Consider the following 19551-nt stretch of genomic DNA (forward strand, 5'->3'; position numbering starts at 1 on the left):
GTATTCCAGCTGCGGCCGAACCAGTGTTTTAGACAGTTCAAACATAACCTCCTTGCTCTTGTATTCCATGCCTCGACTTATAAAGGCAAATATTCCATATGCTGCCTTGACCACTTTATCTACCTGGCCTGCTACCTTCAGGGATCTGTGGACCTGCACTCCAAGGTCCCTCTGTTCCTCGACACTTTTCAGTGTCCGACCATTTAATGTGTGTTCTCTTGCCTTGTTGGACCGCCCCAAATGCATTACCTCACAATGTTGAAATGGAAGGATCTGTGTAATATTTTGATCACTTTTAAACTTTTCTAAACCATTGCTGCAAGATCCCATACTGTAAAACTTACACTATCCAGACAGTAGCCGCCCACATGTTAAAGGGCTTCATTTGTTTAATGAGAAGCAATAATTTATCTTTTTACATTTTTTGAAGAAAATGTTGCTTTGTTTCTCAGACTTGGGGATGCAAACATACAAAACAGCTCGTGGAGAGACATTTTTAGAAGAGTGCCATTTTCTATTGTAACCAATAGGAATTGGAGTACAGATGAGGTGATAGTTGCATTCGTGATGTCAGAGTAGAGATGTACTGATAGAATAAGTTTGTTTGGCCAGTGTAGATCAAGAAATCAAATACTGCCTCTTTGAAATTAGACACAAGAAAGCAATTTTACACGGCAATAATCTTAACGAGAAGGGCATAGCTTGTATTGTATAACATCACTTCCATGCTGAGATTAAATTAAAGCCTTGAAATTGCTATTTATACTGTGTATTAACTTTGAACTTTTTTATTCTGCTCTTGTGCAGACCATAACTGCTAAATATTGAGAAGACCGAAACCATTGTCTTCAGTCCCTACCGCAAACTCCGTTCCCTAGCCACTGACTCCTTCCCTCTTCCTGGCCACTGTCTAACGCTGAACCAAACCGTTTGCTACAGTACGCCCTATTTGATCTCGAGCCGAGTTTCCGACCCCATAATCCCCTCCATCACGAGGACCACCAACTTCCACCTCTGTAACATCGCCTGTCTCCACTCCTGCTTCAGCTCATCTGCTGCTGAAACCCTCATCCATGGCTTTGCTACCTTCAGACTCAACTATTCCCATGCACTTCTGGCCGGTCTCCTACCTTTCACCCTCCATAAACTTGAGCTCATCCCAAACTCTGCTGCCTGTAACCTAACTCACACCAAGTCCCGTTCCCCCATCAACCCTATGCGCACTGCCCTACATTGGCTTCCGGTCTGGCAACCACTTCATTTTATAATTCTGATCCTTGTTTTCAAATCTCTCCATGGCCTCGCCCCTCCCTATCTCTGGAACCACGTCCAGCTCCACAACCTCCTGAGATCTCTGCGCTCATCTAATTCTGGCCTCTTGTGCATCCCTGATTTTAATCGCTCCACCATTGCCGGCTGTGCCTTCAGCTGCCTAAACCTCTCCGCTTCTCCACCCTTCTCTCCTTTTAAGATGCTCCTTAAAACCTACCTCTGGCCAAGCTGTTGGTCACATATCCTAATATCTCCTTGTGTGTCACATTTTGTTTGATAACGCTACTGTGAGGTGCTTAAGGATGTTTTACCAGGTTAAAGGCGTTATATAAAAACAAGTTGTTGTAGTGTGAATGTTGATTACCTTTGCATGATGTTCATGGGAGGGCAGGATTTATTGTCCAAGGCATCATTACTGCAGGTTTATCAAAAAAATAATATGCAGTTGAGTACTTGGGAACCTTTCTAGCGTGTGTGCTGTATCTGTGTCTATAACCTGTTTTGGCAACTGCGCAGAACATTCAGCAAGCTCTGTAGTATTTCAAAGCTGGCGAATGCACTGGTGTCGCGTTGAGCAGTAATATTTTCTCCCCTTTTGAATGCAGATTCGTAGAAGACGCCTTGCACGACTCGCTGGTGGCCTGACTTCACAACCCACCACCCCGCTTACCTCGCCACAGCGAGAAAACCCACCAGGAGTCTCTGGAGTGCCGGCAGGCATATCTCAAAATATGGGCCTAAGTGTACAGAGCATGACTCCTGCCACATCTCCGATTGGAGCAACAGGTATGGGAGAGTGCGATAGCTGCAACTGGTGGAACTAAACTTGTAGCAGTCTCACATTTTGCTTGCAGGATCTTGTCTTGGGATGTTTTTTTTAAAAATCCAAAGTGATTAACCTTTTTCTTTACTTCGAGGTTTCTTTCAAACCTTGCTGCTTTATGCAGAAGGCTTACTGAAATGGTCAAGAATAAATTTTGCTTGTGGTCAAATTGTAAGCTTTTCCTACCTGTTGATCCAGGAGATGTGTCTGCAAATATTTACTATTTGTTTCTGTGCGTTTGAAGGGGAACCTGGGGAGTTTTTAAAAAAAAAATAGATGAAGGAAAAGTAATTGAAATTATACATAGGCAGGAGGGGTTTCCTTCACATCAGACGCTTTTATAAATATCATTCCTGCTTTCTGGCGATTTCTGTACTTTGTGTCACCCCTTCTTTCATTCTTTCTCCTCTCATTAAAATAATTTAGTTTCATACAGTGAAACCTATAGAAACAGAAACGCCCAAAAAATGAGCACTTTTAAAGGTCCCGAATAACTTGCATTGTAAAATATATAAGAGGCACTCTGGAACCACGGACACTCACAAATTCCGAATAAATGTACCCAGCCCTCTTGCAGCTTAAAATACAGGACACTGGCCTGATATCACACTTTAAAAGCTTCAAGTATTGTGCATACCGTATGAGTCTGAAGATTGTGATGACCGATGGATTGTTACTGGATTCCTCTTTGTCCATACTGATCCCCGAGGGTTGAATTCCCCCGCCCCCCCTGCAGCCGCTGTCCCTGTCAGTATTGGGGGTTGAATTCCCCCTCCAGCTGCTGTCCTTGCCAGTAACCGGGTTTAAATCCCTCCGAAGCTGCTGTCAGTACATACAATGACCACTTTTGAAAAGAACACGTGCAAAAAAAAAAGACAGCTGATGCCAGCCCCTTGGGTGTCCATAATTTACATGTTTAACTATTTTAATTCATTTACTTTTTGCTCTTGGGGTAGGTGTTGCATCTCATGCGCTTGCATGATGGGGTGATAGAGGAGTGGACCAGGGTGTTGCGGAGGGAGTGATCCCTTCAGAATTCAGAATGCTGAGAGGGGAGGAAAGGTTTGGTTGGTGGTACGCTCGCGCTGGAGGTGGCAAAAAAGGCATCCGTTGAATGTGCAGGCTGGTGAGGTGGAAGGTGAGGACCAGGGGAACCCGATTGTGGTCCAGGTAGGGAGGGGAATGGGTGAGAGCAGATGTGCGGGAAATGGGACGGACACGGTCGAGGGCCCTGTCAACCACGGTGGAGGGGAATCACCGCTTGAGGAAAAAGGAAGACCAGTCAGAAGGGCTGGTATGGAAGGTGGCATCGTCTGAACAGATGAGATGGAGAAACTGGGAGAATGGGATAGAGTCCTTCCAGGAAGTGGAGTGGGAGGAAATGTAGTTAAGGTAGCTGTGGGAGTCGGTGAGCCTATGGTGGATACTGGTCAATAGCCTATTCCCAGAAATGGAGACACTGAAGTTGAGGAAGGGAAGAATTGAAGATGGACCATGTGAAGGCGAGCGAAGATGGAAATTGGAAGCAAAGTTGATATTTTTCAGTTCGGGACAAGAGCAGGAAACTGCACTGACAGTCATCAATGTACCCGAAAAAGAGTTGAGGGAGGGGACCTGAGTGGTACTAGAATGTCTCTCTCACCCCACGAAAAGGCAGGCAGAGCTAGGACCCCTATGGGTTCCCATAACAACACCTTTTATTAGGAGTAAGTGAGTGGAGTCAAATGATAAGTTGTTCAGTGAGAATAAGTTCCGTCAGGCAGAGGAGAGTGGTGGTGGATGGGGACTGGTTGGGCCTCTGTTTATTCCTTGAACAGAAACAACATTGGGAGAGTAAACTGCCCAAGATTGCTTTTCCATTCTATCTAATTTAGGTTTGGCAAAATGCCCCAGCTTGATTTGGGACAATCTTGGTTTATGAAATAGCTGATACTGTTGTCTTGACTAATTGCTTTGGTGCCTTTAGGTGCCCTGTTTTAGAGAAACTGAGATCCTCAGCACCAGGGGATGGGTGTTGCACAGGTTTTCGAATTGAAGTTTCTTCTGTGCTGTGAATTGTGGCTAAATCTCTCCACTATATTTTGAACAGTTTTAAATCAAATTTTTAATATTTGATACGGATCTCCAGTAATGAATCATCTTTTTGGAATGGGAATTGTCAGTGTTTTATTTAAATGTGGGACTGTCTCTCATTAACAGTTTCTGCTGTCTGATTGCTTGGGTGATATCTAGTCCTGGATGAGTGAGAATTTCCTTCAACTCAAAGACCTTCTGTTCCCCTCGTGCCAAAAACTACACCCCTTAAGCCTCGATTCTAACGATTCTGAATGGTTGTGTATCCTCGGTGTCCTATTGGACCCAGAATAGAACTTCAATTTCTATATCCGAACCACCACCACAGCGATCACCCGTTTCCTCTTCAGTATTGTCTGCACCTGCTGCTGATACCCTTATCCATGTCTTCTCGCCTCCCAAGTGTGAAGCTTAAACAGTGCATGATTCTTTCCTGCAGGTAGTCTTGCACCTCTTGGCTACAGTGTATTCACTGAGGTGACTCCTGTGTTACACTACACATGTCCAGAACTGTTTTGCACAAAACTTGTAATAAAACAGCACAGTCAGTTAACCAGAGATTCTCTCTTCCCGCCCCCCCCCCCCCCCCCCAGAGCAGGAGTATAAGAACACAAGAATTAGGAGCAGGAGTCGGCCATTCGGTCCCTCGAGCCTGCTCCGCCATTCAATGAGATCATGGCTGATCTTCTACCTCAACTCCACTTTCCTGCACTATCCCCATATCCCTTGATTCCCTTAATATCCAAAAATCTATCGATCTCCGTCTTGAATATACTCAACCACTGAGCCTCCACAGCCCTCTGGGGTAGAGAATCCCAAAGATTCACCACCCTCTGAGTGAAGAAGTTCCTCCTCTTCTCAGTCCTAAATGACCGACCCTTATTCTGGGACTGTGGCCCCTGGTCCTAGACTCCCCAGCCCAGGGGAAACATCCTCCCTGCATCTACCCTGTCAAACCCTGTAAGAATTTTGTATGTTTGAATGAGATCACCTCTCATTATTCTAAATGCTAGAGAATATGGCCTAGTCTACCCAATCTGTCCTCATAGGACAATCCCCCCCCCCCCCCCCCCCCCCATCGCAGGAATCAGTCTGGTGATTCGTTGCATGTGAGCTCACATTAATTGCAGGGAAACGTTGTGGTACATGTAGGAGAGCACTAACGAGCTAGAGCGAGAATTTGGTTCGCTCCAGAGCAACGTTCCTGCTGAGCTGTGCAGCTGTCTGGAGGTCCCCCACAGGCTACATACCAGCTTTTAAATGAGGGATTTTGTACATGTGCAACATTTTGAATGAGCCACGCAGCCTGTTGAGACCAGTTTTTTAAAAAAAAATTAAGGGGAACATTGCTGCAGAGTAACTTGGGACAACACGTGTGGGTAAAGTCTCCAGTTTTACCATATATATATATTTTTTTTAAGTGTAAATCCACTGTCTGGGAATTTTTGAATAAATCCAATGTGTAATAAAATAGAAAGTAGCCTTTGACCAGATGGATACTGAAGACTTTGTATCCTTTTACTGCTCACTGAAGGAACTGTATAGTGTAGATATTGCTCCGAGGTTCTAGTATATGCATTTGTATCAAATACTTGGAACATTCTGTTTTAAAACCACCGGTCCTTGCTGTATCCTGTACGTTTTAAAAAATCTCTTAACTTCAGTTTCCCCTCCGCCCTTCCTCCAACAGCTTACTTTCCGGATCCAGTTTTCCTGCGCACTTTGTCACAAAATATCTTCAATTGAAGAAAACGCAAACTTGCATTTATATCGATCCTTTCACATTTGTAGGATATCCCAAAGTGCTTCGCAGCCAATTAATTACTTTTGAAGTGTAGCAAATGTGGCAGCCGATCACACATACAGCAAGATCACACAAACAGCAATGAGATAAATGATCAATTAATCTCTTTTGGTCATGTTGGTTGAAGGATGAATGTTGGCTGGGACATAAAGAAAACTTTTTGTTCTTTCAGTAATGCCATGAAACCTTTGATGTCTACCCAGTGGGCATGTGGGTCGACATCATTTTAACGCCTCATGTGAAAAGCAGTACCTCCAACAATGCAGCACTTCCTTCAGTACTGCACTGATGTGCCAGCCTACATGATGCACTGAATTCCTAGAGTGGGCCTTGAACCCATAACCTTCTGAATCCACGGCAACAGTACTCTCATTGAATCAAACTGACACCAAGAAATATGTAGCTGGACAAATACTAAAGTGTCCAGCGGGGTTTCAAGTTTCATTCGGCTTCAGTAATATTTTGGAAACAGCCTATCTGATCCTGGGCTGTGTTGTCACTTGGTGTACTGACACCAGTATGCTTGTGCATTACTTTTAATTTATCACCTTCAATTGTTTCCACCACTGCCACAGTCTGCGACAGGTCAGTCACCATTCGTCCTTTATTGAAGTATTATACAGCACAACAACAACAACTTGTATTTATAAAGTGCCTTTAACATAGTGAAACGTCCCAAGGCGCTTCACAGCAGTGTTATGCAATTAAAAATTTGACACAGCTGCACAAGTAGAAATTAGGGCAGGTGGCCAAAAGCTTGGTCAAAGAGGTATGTTTTAAGGAGCGTCTTGAAGGAGGATAGGGAGACGGAGAGCAGAGCTTGGGGCCCAGGCAACAGAAGGCTCGGCCACCGATGGTTGAACTGTTTATAATCGGGGATGCTCAGGAGAGCAGAATTAGATGACCGCAGATATCTCGAGGCGGGAGGGTTGTGGGGCTGGAGGAGATTAGAGAGATAGGGAGGGGCGAGGGCATGGAAGGATTTGAAAATAAGGATGAGAATTTTGAAATTGAAGTGTTGCTTAACTGGGAGCCAATGTAGGTCAGCGAGCACAGGGGTGATGGGTGAGCAGGTATGACAGGACAAAGGCTTTAATAATTGTACTGCTTTCACAGTTCAAATGGACAACATATTATATGCCCTCTTGTTTCATTTTGCTAAAATCCCAGTGACAACATTGATTTCTGGCAATTTGTTGGACTTGTCTTCATCAGAGACTCTGGAGAGTATCCATTGTAACTTTTAGCAACTGTTCGGTGCACGTCAAATGCACCCGTGCTGAGTCTGACATATCTGGGACTTCTGGAATTGATGCATTTGGTTGATTGGGTAGCTAGAATTTCTTGTCACTTTGCTGCCCTAAATGAGTTGAGTTTTGGAGTCTTTTGGGATTCTAGAGCTTTTTAAATATCTGACTGTTGTGGTTAATTCAAATCTTAATACCACACATTTATACAAACTATTACTTTACTCCTTTATCCTAGTAATAGAATAATTAATTTTTAAAACTTTAATTTATTTTCTGTATCTTAAATTTGGCAGAAAGTTTTCTTTGTAAATCCAATTAAATCATGGTAATAGCTCAAAAATGTTTTCATTTAAACTGAGATGACCGATAGAATACGTGTTATAAATACATTGGCTTACAGGACTTGTGTATCTTCACCATGTTTACAATATGGAAATTCCCTTACTAAATTTGAGCTATAAGATGTATTGGATTACTTTTTGTGTTGTCAAAATCTGGCAAAAGTTGAGCAATTGCATAATGAATAATCCTTTAATGTGCTGCTATCTGAATTGTATGGTAATTATTCTATTGATATTACAAAGTTGCTGGGGGATTGAGCTATAGATCTGAAATCTAGAACCCGGGGCTGAGAATCGTCTCCTGATGCTGGGTGTGCTGCCCTTCCCTTTAAACTCTTCATGGAGGTGACATCATCCCAACCAATCCTGGAAGTGCCTTTTTCCTTTTGAAAACTTGCTAGCAAGAAATGCTCAAAGCAGAAAGATTTTGAACCTGCATTATACAGCAACAGGATTAATGTTCGCAAAGTTTTTTAAAAAAAGTACAATTCTTCATTAAAATGTAAAACTCCATCATTAACTTTTTACTAAACTCTTTATCAAATTAATGTTTAACTTGTGCTATAAATACTAGATACATTATGCACTTCCATTAAGATATTTATAATCCACTTGTGGCATTGATCACTTGGATGAGCCCACTCATTCATTATAACTCTCGCTTGTGCCTTCATACTGTGTGGTTGTTATTGAGTGCGAAATCTAGAGAATGAGAGTTTAATTGGCAGTTTGAGAATATGAATTCAGTTTATAAATTTTCTTTTGGTGAAAATCTGGAAATGTAAAAAAAACCGGAAGTGTTTCCACGAAGCTGTCATTATCAAAACCCAACTGGTTCACTATTGTCCTTTTTAGGGGAGGAAACCTACCGTCCTTGTCTCAGCTGGACTATGTGACTCCAGTCCCACACAGTGATTGACTCTTGGCTGCTGTCAGAAGGCTCACCACCTCCTTAGGGCAACTATGGATGGCAATGAATATTGGCCTTGCTAGCGACGCCCATATTCCTGTACCATTTCCGAAACTGAGCAAGGAGTGTATCTGTAGTGCCGTCAAAACAGCTCGAGGATTGTTTGTGTATATTGCATGTTTGATATTTGAGACACTGCCACCGGAGATCAACCAGCATGGTGTGCAAGATTAAGTATTCAAAAATATTGCTTTATTATCTTTTGAGGAGCCGGGGGAAACTTTGCAGAACCTTCCTTCTGAAAATTAAGTATGTTGGGTTCAGTACATGGCGAACAAAGAGTACACTATCTGCAGAAGGGATAGACAGATTTAGATTTGTTTTAATGGGTGTGTGTATGTGTGTCATCAGTGCTGTTGTTCCCAATTCATAGTGCACTTGCTGGCTGGCCTGAGTGCCTGACTTTGCCATCAGAAGGAACAGCCTGACAACACAACAAGTGGGACTGAGACACAGCAGGGGCAGTCGGGTTCGGACAAACCCAAGTTCGTTGGAGGGAGAAAAGGTCATCAGTGAGTGAGGTGCTTTGAAGCTGGGATTCCAACTGCTCTGGTTGGACCTGGCGCAAACTGGCTGGGGTGGGGAATTAAGATGCTTTTAGTTAGCATGTGCAGAAATGACCAAGTTTTTCCGTCTCTGACTGCCTGCCCTTTGGCTGGACTGCATTTGCCCTACTCAGATAATCAGTTCGTAGCTATGAGTGAACTAGACCCAGGGTGGAAAGTCCTGAAATCAAACTCCTGAGAAATCCACATAGATTGTTTCTGTTTGCCTGATGGGGCGTGCATGTCACCCCTACATGCCAAAATTCAGAGACTTTAGGTTGGCAGGGATCGAGGCTGAGGGCACCCCAATGTTTGCAGTGGTACAAAACTCTGCAGCTTACCAGCACAGAGCATGAGTAAGGTTCCTTCCTGCTGCTTATCCAGCTAGGATTAATGTGCAAAGTTAAAGCACATGGGATTGGGGGTAGTGTGCTGACGTGGATTGAGAACTGGTTGTCAGACAGGAAGCAAAGAGTAGGAGTAAATGGGTACTTTTCAGAATGGCAGGCAGTGACTAGTGGGGTACTGCAAGGTTCTGTGCTGGGGCCCCAGCTGTTTACATTGTACATTAATGATTTAGACCAGGGGATTAAATGTAGTATCTCCAAATTTGCGGATGACACTAAGTTGGGTGGCAGTGTGAGCTGCGAGGAGGATGCTATGAGGCTGCAGAGTGACTTGGATAGGTTAGGTGAGTGGGCAAATGCATGGCAGATGAAGTATAATGTGGATAAATGTGAGGTTATCCACTTTGGTGGTAAAAACAGAGAGACAGACTATTATCTGAATGGTGACAGATTAGGAAAAGGGAAGGTGCAATGAGACCTGGGTGTCATGGTACATCAGTCATTGAAGGTTGGCATACAGGTACAGCAGGCGGTTAAGAAAGCAAATGGCATGTTGGCCTTCATAGCGAGGGGATTTGAGTACAGGGGCAGGGAGGTGTTGCTACAGTTGTACAGGGCCTTGGTGAGGCCACACCTGGAGTATTGTGTACAGTTTTGGTCTCCTAACCTGAGGAAGGACATTCTTGCTATTGAGGGAGTGCAGCGAAGGGACACCAGACTGATTCCCGGGATGGCAGGACTGACCTATCAAGAAAGACTGGATCAACTGGGCTTGTATTCACTGGAGTTCAGAAGAATGAGGGGACCTCATAGAAACATTTAAAATTCTGACGGGTTTAGACAGGTTAGATGCAGGAAGAATGTTCCCAATGTTGGGGAAGTCCAGAACCAGGGGTCACAGTCTGAGGATAAGGGGTAAGCCATTTAGGACCGAGATGAGGAGAAACTTCTTCACCCAGAGAGTGGTGAACCTGTGGAATTCTCTTCCACAGAAAGTTGTTGAGGCCAATTCACTAAATATATTCAAGAAGGAGTTAGATGAAGTCCTTACTACTAGGGGGATCAAGGGGTATTGCGAGAAAGCAGGAATGGGGTACTGAAGTTGCATGTTCAGCCATGAACTCATTGAATGGCGGTGCAGGCTCGAAGGGCCGAATGGCCTACTCCTGCACCTATTTTCTATGTTTCTATGTTTCTAGAACTATGCTACTTGTTAGGCTGGCCAGCTCATCTGGAAGTAACTATATTTAAAATCCCAACTCCAGGCCCCATTAATGGGCCAGGGTTGGCTGGTCAACCATCCATTGTGAACGAGAGCACTTCAGGTCCACCTGATTCTGGCATTGCATTACTGAATCTACCCCAAAGAATTGATTCTGGTCTAATATTCCATTACCAGGCATCTCATTTTAAAGCCAACCTCCCTCGCACTCCATTCCATCCAGGGAGGGCAGTCACTAGTTGGCCATTAGAAAACTGATTGCCCTCGGACAGCAGATACAAGAACCACACGGTGGGTACCACAACTCTCCAAATCTGTGAATGCACTGCCACCAGCCTCTTGAGCACACCATGGACGCACACCAGGGGTTCAAACCTTCAAAATCTCTATGCACTCTATTCGCAGAAGCCGTCCATATCCAGCCTCCAGGTAGTACATTGAAGCAGCTGTTGTACTAAACCTCCATTTTCTCATCAGCTAAACAATGGATGTTTGCCTTTAGCATGATGGAAGGACCCACGTAGGGCAACTTGTGACATGTTCGCCATCTTGATGTCTGGACATCCAAGTGCATTGCTGCGCATCAAGCTTACTCCAGATTGTCGTGAAGGATTTTTGGTCGAGGTGTGCCTGCCCTGAGACCGACTCCTTCCGAGGTGCTCAGTGCCCACTCGGCCCCTCCCTACATTCATCTCCTCTCCTCTCCTTCCTCCCCACCAGTCCCTCATAATTTAGTCCTGGACCTTGCCAATGGGCTAAAAGAAGGCCCTTCTGTTGCATATCTAGGAATTCTAAACCATGGAACGGAACAGTTTGGTCACCTGAAGATTGAAGAGAGGGAATCTGACCCCAAGCCACCATCTGAAGCCACCTGCAAGTCTTCAACTACATTGTTTAGAGGTGCAGCTACTAAAAAAAAAAAATTCTCATTGAAATGCCCCGAGAATCCAGTGCCAGAGTTTGAGGACCAACAAACTGGTGTATGTTATCACTGTCTCTTTCACCCATTGAGAGAAATCATCAGAGGCTGGGCTTTATGGGCTCTCTGAATGATGTTGAGGATTTTCTTACAGTTCCTATGTTGGGAAATATTACATAAGAACGTAAGAAATAGAAGCAGGAATAGGCCATAAGGCCCCCTCGAGCCTGCTCCACCATTCAATAAGATCATGGCTGATCTGATCATGGACTCCGCTCCACTTTCCTGCCCGCTCCCCATAACCTCTTTTCCCTTTACCATTTAAGAAACTGTCTATTTCTGTCTTTAAATTTATTTAATGTCCCAGCTTCCACAGCTCTCTGATGCAGTGAATTCCACAGATTCACAACCCTCGGAGAAGAAATTCCTCCTCATCTCAGTTTTAAATGGGCGGCCCCTTATTCTAAGATCATGACCTCTAGTTCTAGTCTCCCCCACCAGTGGAAACATCCTCTCTGCATCCACCGTGTCAAGCCTCCTCATAATCTTATACATTTCTATAAGATCACCTCTCCATTCTTCTGAATTCCAATGAGTAGAGGCCCAACCTACTCAACCTTTCCTCATAAGTCAACCCCCTCATCCCCGGAATCAACCTTGTGAACCTTCTCTGAACTGCCTCCACAGCAAGTATATCCTTTCGTAAATATGGAAACCAAAACTGCATGCAGTATTCCAAGTGTGGCCTCACCAATACCCTGTACAGCTGTAACAAGACTTCCCTGTTTTTATACTCCATCCCCTTTGCAAAAAAGGCCAAGATTCCATTGGCCTTCCTGATCACTTGCTGTATCTGCATACTATCCTTTTGTGTTTCATGCACACGTACCCCCAGGTCCTGCTGTACTGTGGTTTCTGCCCTGAGACTATTTCTCTCAATGCTCTAGCAGTTTATCTGGGTAGGGCAAATGTAGTCTAGTTAAAGGACAGCAGGTCAAAGATGGAGAAATCTAGACATTGTTTTATCTGGTCTGCACTGATGTCCTGTTTTCAAACACTAGAGTTTGGGCAGTTTGTCAAACTAGTTGTCGTGTTATAAGAAGCAGTTAAATTAACATTTGCCGTTTAAATAAAATGTAAATGGTCAACTCTGCCACAGGATGAATATTTCATAATGAAATTTTGCCCTAAAGGAAAGATGGGGTACGCTTCCTATCCCACCTCCATACAAATGCGTGTCATATCATGTCTCAGTGGAGCACTGTTGGTATTCTGGTCTCCCAATAGCAGGCAAAAAGAAACACTAGACTGTGGGGAGTTTTTTTATTATTTTTTAAAAAGCTTAAAATCCTTTGCTTCCCTCTCCCAAAGTTAATTAATTTTGTGTTACTGAATGTCATCTATTTTCTCAGGTGTTGCACACAGAAGCCAGAGCAGCGAAGGGGTGAGCTCGCTCAGCAGTTCCCCATCAAATAGCCTTGAAAACCAGTCTCAGAGTCTCTCCCGATCTCAGAGTATGGATATCGATAGCGTGTCCTGTGAGAAAAGGTAATTAACCTACAACTGTGTATGGACAACCTTCATATTTGTGTGTAACTCTTCTGTGCAGTAATCAGACAATTTTTTTAAAAAAAGAAGCAATGATTGAACAGGAGGATTGGGCAGATTAAAGCCTGCATTCTTAAGAAACCAAAATGGTTTTCTGTGGATTTTTATTTCAAGAATAAATTTATAATTCCAGATAAACAACGGGCTAATTATTGATGTCTTATGCGGCTTGTTTGAATGTGTTTGTTAGAATAGAGGATCTTGAGCTAATTAGAGCACTCAAGCTTACTATAAAATGATAAACATAGACAGCAACATCAATTCCTGATTTGATTTGATTTGAGATAATATAAGAATTTGAATAAGCGAATGCAGTAATATTGGAACAAATGGCTGTTGCAGTGGTTGGAGCGCCTTAATAGCATTAGTATCACATCAGCAATGGATCTGCTAAATTACTAAAACGAAGAAGAGAAAACCGATCTGGAATTTGTACGAAATTGGAAAAACTCTAATAACCATAAATGCTAAAAGATATTTATTGCATTAGGATAGGTATTTTTTTCAAAACACAATATTAAGCTTCGGATAGTGATGAACTGCAGTGCTGTTATGTTTACCCAATATAAACCAGTGATACAGTAAAACCAACGCACACTTCTATATTTAACACTAAAATGTTTAGTGGTCTCTTACTAACTCCTGAAGAGCCAGTAATGGCTGTTTCATAGAATCATAGAAATTTACAGCACAGAAGGAGGCCATTCAGTCCATCGCGTCCGTGCCAGCCGACAAGCTACCCAGCCTAATCCCACTTTCCAGCTCACTTGGTCCGTAACCCTGTATAGGTTACAGCACTTCAGGTGCAGCTGCAAGCGTTTTGAATGCGGTGAGGGTTTCTGCCTTTACCGTCCTTTCAGGCAGTGAGTTCCAAACCTCCACCACCCTCTGGGTGAAGAAATTTCCCCTCAAATCCCCACTTAATCTTCTACCAATGACTTTAAATCTATGCTCCCTGGTTATTGACCCCCTCTGCTAAGGGAAATAGTTCCTTCCTATTCACTCTATCTCGGCCCCTCATAATTTTATTATTTCAATTATTTGTTTCATCTTACAAAAATATAGTACCTAGGTATGTTTCAAGTTTCTTCCTTGTTTAACCCCCAAAAATTGGCTCGGACTATGTTGCTGCCTTTCATTCAAATGTTGATTTTTTTTTTAAAACAAACTTGAAGCAGGTTAATACTTATTTACTGTGTGGATTAAGCAACATGTTCCTCCTTTTAAACAGCATGTCACAAGTGGACGTAGACTCAGGAATTGAAAATATGGAAGTGGACGAGGGTGATCGCAGAGAGAAAAGGAGTCTGACTGACAAGGTACAACCACTCATACTTGTGTAGGTTTTTCTGAGTAATTTTACACAGTTGGCCTCCATTAATGGCCAAATGCTGATGTGACACAAAGCTGTGATCTCCAATCCTACTTTTCATGTCTCCAGTCTGAAATTTGAATAGGGTCTGGGGAAAAGTGACAAATTATTTTTGAGGTGTTGAAGATTGTCAATGAATAGCTGCTCTGTACTGTAGTTAAGACACTCCAGTTTAAACCTAAGGTCATACTGTTGAGTTCCAGCTGTTTGTGGAGCATTTAATGGAATCTTAGCTGGCCTGCTGAGCGAAACATCACATGAAAGCGGTTCATGTTGTTTGGGGGTGGGAGAGAGATAGAGCACTTGCTTTTGTGTTTAAGATCAGCACTGTTTGGTATATTGAGGTAGGCACTTTTGAAATTGAATATATGCACTTTTTATACCAGGAATTTATATGGAAATATTAATTTATGCCTAATAAAAGCACGTAACAAGACTTGAGATGTAAAGCATGTGCTTTGATAATGAAGTACTGATGGAAAAATTTAAACTGCTAGTTCATCAGATTGATTTTACATTTTTGATCAAACTCCAAAATATTAGTTGCTCTGATGGCTCTCTGGATAGATTGGATAAATGCAATGCTTAGCGTGATGTTGAGCTTGATAGACCCTAAAGCTCCTTGTTAACCGGTTCATTGGTACCTGGTTGGGGTGGGCGAGGGGGAGTTACAATTAACATCAGTGTTCCTGGAGTAAGGAGGACAAATGTTGATGGGGTTCTTGCTCCTCATCTCTACCCAATGACCTCCTTACTCCACCTTTCCATGTGCAGCCCTGCTATTGTGGAGCTCTGGTATCCGCACCAGTCAATCAATGACCACTGCTTGTGTTTTCAGGAGCCCTCTTTGGGGTTAGATGTGTCAGAAGAGCAAGCACTTTCGCTTGTATGTAAAATCTTCCGGGTCTCCTGGAAGGAACGGGATAGGGACGTGATTTTCTTACCTGGCCTGGCTACGGAGTTTAAACAGAATGCAAAAGAAGGTGAGAACTAATGACAATAATGGTGTTCTGGAATTACCTGTCACCAAACTTTCAGCCAAGGGCAATCTTCAAGCAAGATTTGGAAAGTCGCACACTTTGTATTTAGATTTAACTCTCCTTCTACCTCTTTTTTGTAATGTTTGGTTTCTGTTTGTCACATTCTAATTCTCTGCATCTATGAGTTCTGTTTTTCCTAATGCTGTGAACGTTCAGCTTATTGGGGCAGTTTTTGCTATTCACACAAGTATAACAGAATAAGTTTCCCCCAAGTCCATGTGCTGATTAGGTTGGTGTGAATGGGTATCCAGAGTTCAGAGTAAACACTGACCTGTAAATGGATCTCCAGCTGGCTAATAAATAAAATTTAATTGCAGTGTATAGTTGTAGCAGGGAAACGGTGTCTTCAGCATGCCCAGAAGGATTAAGCAACAGTAACCGTAAATCTATGATGAGAGGCATGTATTAGTGAAACAACCAAATTAGGTGTGAAAACATGCCTACTGTACACCAGCTCTGTATAGTTGTGTTTAGAAATCAAATTGAGTATTGCCTGTTGAAGTATTTTTTTGCTTGATTAGTTTTCTCAGACTGGAAAGACTTGATTGGCCAGATTCTAATGGAGGTTTTGCTGCTGTCCACGCAAATGCCAGAAGACAACCCGTTTGCCAGTTTGACTGCCACCTCTCAGCCTATTGCAGCAGCTGCAAGGTCACCTGACAGGAACTTGCCCCTTAACCCTCCGTCAAGTCATGGAACAAGCCCTATGTTTTGTAGCCCGGGTTCCTTTGGTGCCAGTTCTTTATCGAGGTAAGTGCAATAAGAGTCCGGACGTTTTCTGCTCTGTTTAAATGTTTGCTCAACAAGTACGAATAGTTGAGGGCTTGAAATGTGAAGTGGTATTTTTGTAATTTGAATGAAAATACCTGCTGACAACGAAAACATGGGGGGAATGAACTGGCCAGTCACAAGTTAATGCTAAACTTGCTCTCTACCAGTCTTCTAAAGATGACTGGTCACAAAATGGAACATTTTCATATTTTGAAACCATATTATTGGGGTGTCTTTGCTTGAAGAAGGCTTGTGTTTCTATTACAATCTTTCCTGATGTATCTGTTTTTTTATTTCTATGTTTAATTCCAGAGATACTGCCTTTGGTCCTTCTCTTGTGTTTAACATTTTGTCCTCCAATTCTTTGACTGATCTCCGCTTGTAATTATTCTACCTTTTTTCTAATAGCTAAAGATGCAGGTGTGGTCAATTGCTCTCTATTGAAAAATGTGTATCGGCTCACTGCTGGACTTCTCCTTATTGTCACTTCCCATGTATGGGTGCATTTCTGGTTCATTTATCACAATGTTCAGCTCTGAGATTTTTTTAATCCTTTTTGGAGTGTGTAGGAATATGCTCAAGTATTGCTATCCCTGATTTGCTGCAAGAATACAGATGCAATATGCACCAGTTGACTCCAATAATTGGCAAGAATTACTTATCTAATGTGTACAAAATAAGTGTGCGCATTGACTAGTTTTAAATCTAAACGTGTTTCACATAGCAGACGGCTCGGATTTCGGAATTGCTACAGGTAATTGTCTAGCAAGTATATGTGGGGGCAGATATATTTTAGATGATGCTGGGAGTGATGAGTAAACCACTGGATAGTAAGTGAGAGAGGCATATTGACCATGTCACGAGTGCTTTATTTTCCAGAATTTGCTATTTCTAAAAATAGCTTCTATTCTGTTTGGGAGTGAAAGGGAGGAAGAGATTTGCTTTCTCGCATGTTTTGTCTACAGCAGTTTGGACAGCTGGTTCGCTAGCTCTTGTGACACCTGCTGGGCTCAGGATAGTGTGTCTTCTCGAGTAATGCGGCACACACTGAGGAAAGGAGCCTATAACGAAGAACTAAGACTCGTGGCAGTAGAAGGGAGGCTTGTAATAAGACTGAGTAAAATCTAGTGCTGGCACAGACTACAAATAATTTTGCTAGCGATTTGTTTAAAAACCCATAAATTCAGTATAAATCACCATTGTAAATGGAATTTGTACACATACCAGTTTAATGGGTCTCATTGAACTAGAGTTGATGAGTTACTTTCTCCATTTTGACCCAAGGTGTACTCACCCAAGGTAGAATGATTGCAGAGGCTAATGCAAAGCAAAATGTTTTCCCAGTTAATGTATTCCATAGACATTAGTTATGAAAACTTCATGTTTTTGTAGTTTTCTGTAAATTTTAAGCATCTTTGAATAAATTCTTTATGCCATTCAATTTCTTGACCTTCCAAGTTCAGGACAGCACCTAATTAATTTTTGCCTTAAAAGAAGAAAGTACTTGAGGGAGTGATATGCTATGAACCATTTGCTGCTTCTGATGATCTGGGCAAGAATTCCTGTAGCCTAGAATGGGTTTGATTAATTTCCATGGAAATTAATGTGTTTTTTAATGTCACTGCTGCACTTTAATATAATAAATTATCTGGAAAATCTTGACGGCCGTTAGTTATATGCTTTAATCATTAAAGTAGGGAGGGGGTGAAAAACGAACAATTTATGTTAATGGCTGTGATGGTAAAATCTATTACACCATTGTTTGTGTTCCAGTAATAATGTAGAACTGAAGTGTAACCTGCTGTGCCATTTAATGTGACTAAGCTCTTCATGACTCCTCAAAATTTGGTTGTTTTGTGATTTCCTGGCTATTTGTAAGCATTACTTAATTTATATAGTCATAATTTACAAAACTAATTGGGATTGCACGCTGCCACTGTGTATGCAAATGCTAACGTATGTGAAAGCATAAATGCAGGTCTACAATTCTAGCGTTACAACCCTGTTCTTTTACATGCTGTTTCATTTTTCTCCTTTCCTGCTTTCTAATTTCTCTCTATCTCGATGTTCTAGTCTGTATGGAGCCAGCCCAAGTTCTCGATCCTTTGCAGCAAGCCACCCCTCCATGATTGCTGGCAGTGAAAACCAGCAGCCTAAGTTTACAAGCCCTGTTTCACTGACGCCCAGTTCTCCATGCCAACGCACAATGGCCACCAGTCCATCCTCGACTCAGGCTAGTTCTTCAGGACAACCATCGTTGACCATGAGCTACCCACCCTTGTTCTCCACCTCTCCCAGGCTAAGAAATGTTAGCAGTCCGTTGCCAATCACACCTGTGTCTTCCAGCCCACGAACAATGGCCAGTAGCCCTTCATCAATCCAAATGAGTTCTCCAAGACAACGACCCACTGTAATGGGTCCACCATTATTTCCAGTCACTTCTCTTCCTACAGCAGCTCCCCGCACCTCTCCACTGAACCAGCTACCTGCTAGGTATTGTCTATTACAATATATCAAGTTATTAAACATTGCAATCATGAGCTCTTTTAAATATTTTGATATTGGAACATTTATTCTAAATTTTATACAGCATTTGTGTTTTTAAAATTTGAGTTACCATTACAGAAATTCACAAGTACACCTTCGGTTATGTTTTCAACACACATTGTTTTTTTGTTTTAGCATGAGAATTTAAAAAAAATGGAATAGATTTTGAATTGTTTTGACATTGTTGGCCTCTTATTTAGAGGGTCCGAGTCTTGACTTATTCCAATTTAAATTCCCTTAGTGCGTGAGATTTGCTACCTTTTAGGTAGACCACTGGATTATTGCATTTCGAGAGTGTAATAAGCCTGGGAAGTACAAGTGGAGGAAGGGAAATTATTCAGCGTATTCCACAGAAGGTAGCTTATGCCAATGGCAGGATTGAATAATTTTGCAACCACTTAAGAAACCTACCCATTAAAACATTTTGTTTCTTACACTATCCATACTGAAGATATTCAAATGTACACAAGATAAATAGGCTACTTTTAGGAATATATTAGAGAGTACAAAGTAACCATGTTCCATTGCAAAAGAAGTAATGAAGAGGAAAACAGAAACTGACAGCAAGTGAAGTAATGAGCGGTGGGGGGGCTGGGAAGTGCTCTAGTGTAAAGCTGCAGATAAACCAGGGGATGGATGAACATGAC

The 19551-nt window shown here is 42.4% G+C and overlaps 1 protein-coding gene across 3 annotated transcripts in view; it reads left to right on the forward strand.

Moving 5' to 3' along the window:
- Nucleotides 1–19551, forward strand: part of ube4b (ubiquitination factor E4B, UFD2 homolog (S. cerevisiae)) — a 97933-nt gene that overhangs the window by 14926 nt on the left and 63456 nt on the right. For 2 of the 3 annotated variants that reach the window (XM_070860537.1, XM_070860538.1), the window contains exons 2-7: nucleotides 1878–2058; nucleotides 12979–13114; nucleotides 14406–14493; nucleotides 15385–15529; nucleotides 16108–16336; nucleotides 18431–18850. In XM_070860537.1, the coding sequence (XP_070716638.1) occupies nucleotides 1878–2058; nucleotides 12979–13114; nucleotides 14406–14493; nucleotides 15385–15529; nucleotides 16108–16336; nucleotides 18431–18850 (1199 nt within the window). The remainder of the gene's footprint in view (nucleotides 1–1877; nucleotides 2059–12978; nucleotides 13115–14405; nucleotides 14494–15384; nucleotides 15530–16107; nucleotides 16337–18430; nucleotides 18851–19551) is intronic. The other variant, XM_070860539.1, reaches the window with a different exon arrangement.

Source organism: Pristiophorus japonicus, chromosome 18 (genome assembly GCF_044704955.1).
Source record: "Pristiophorus japonicus isolate sPriJap1 chromosome 18, sPriJap1.hap1, whole genome shotgun sequence".
Classification (NCBI taxonomy): Eukaryota; Metazoa; Chordata; class Chondrichthyes; family Pristiophoridae; genus Pristiophorus; species Pristiophorus japonicus.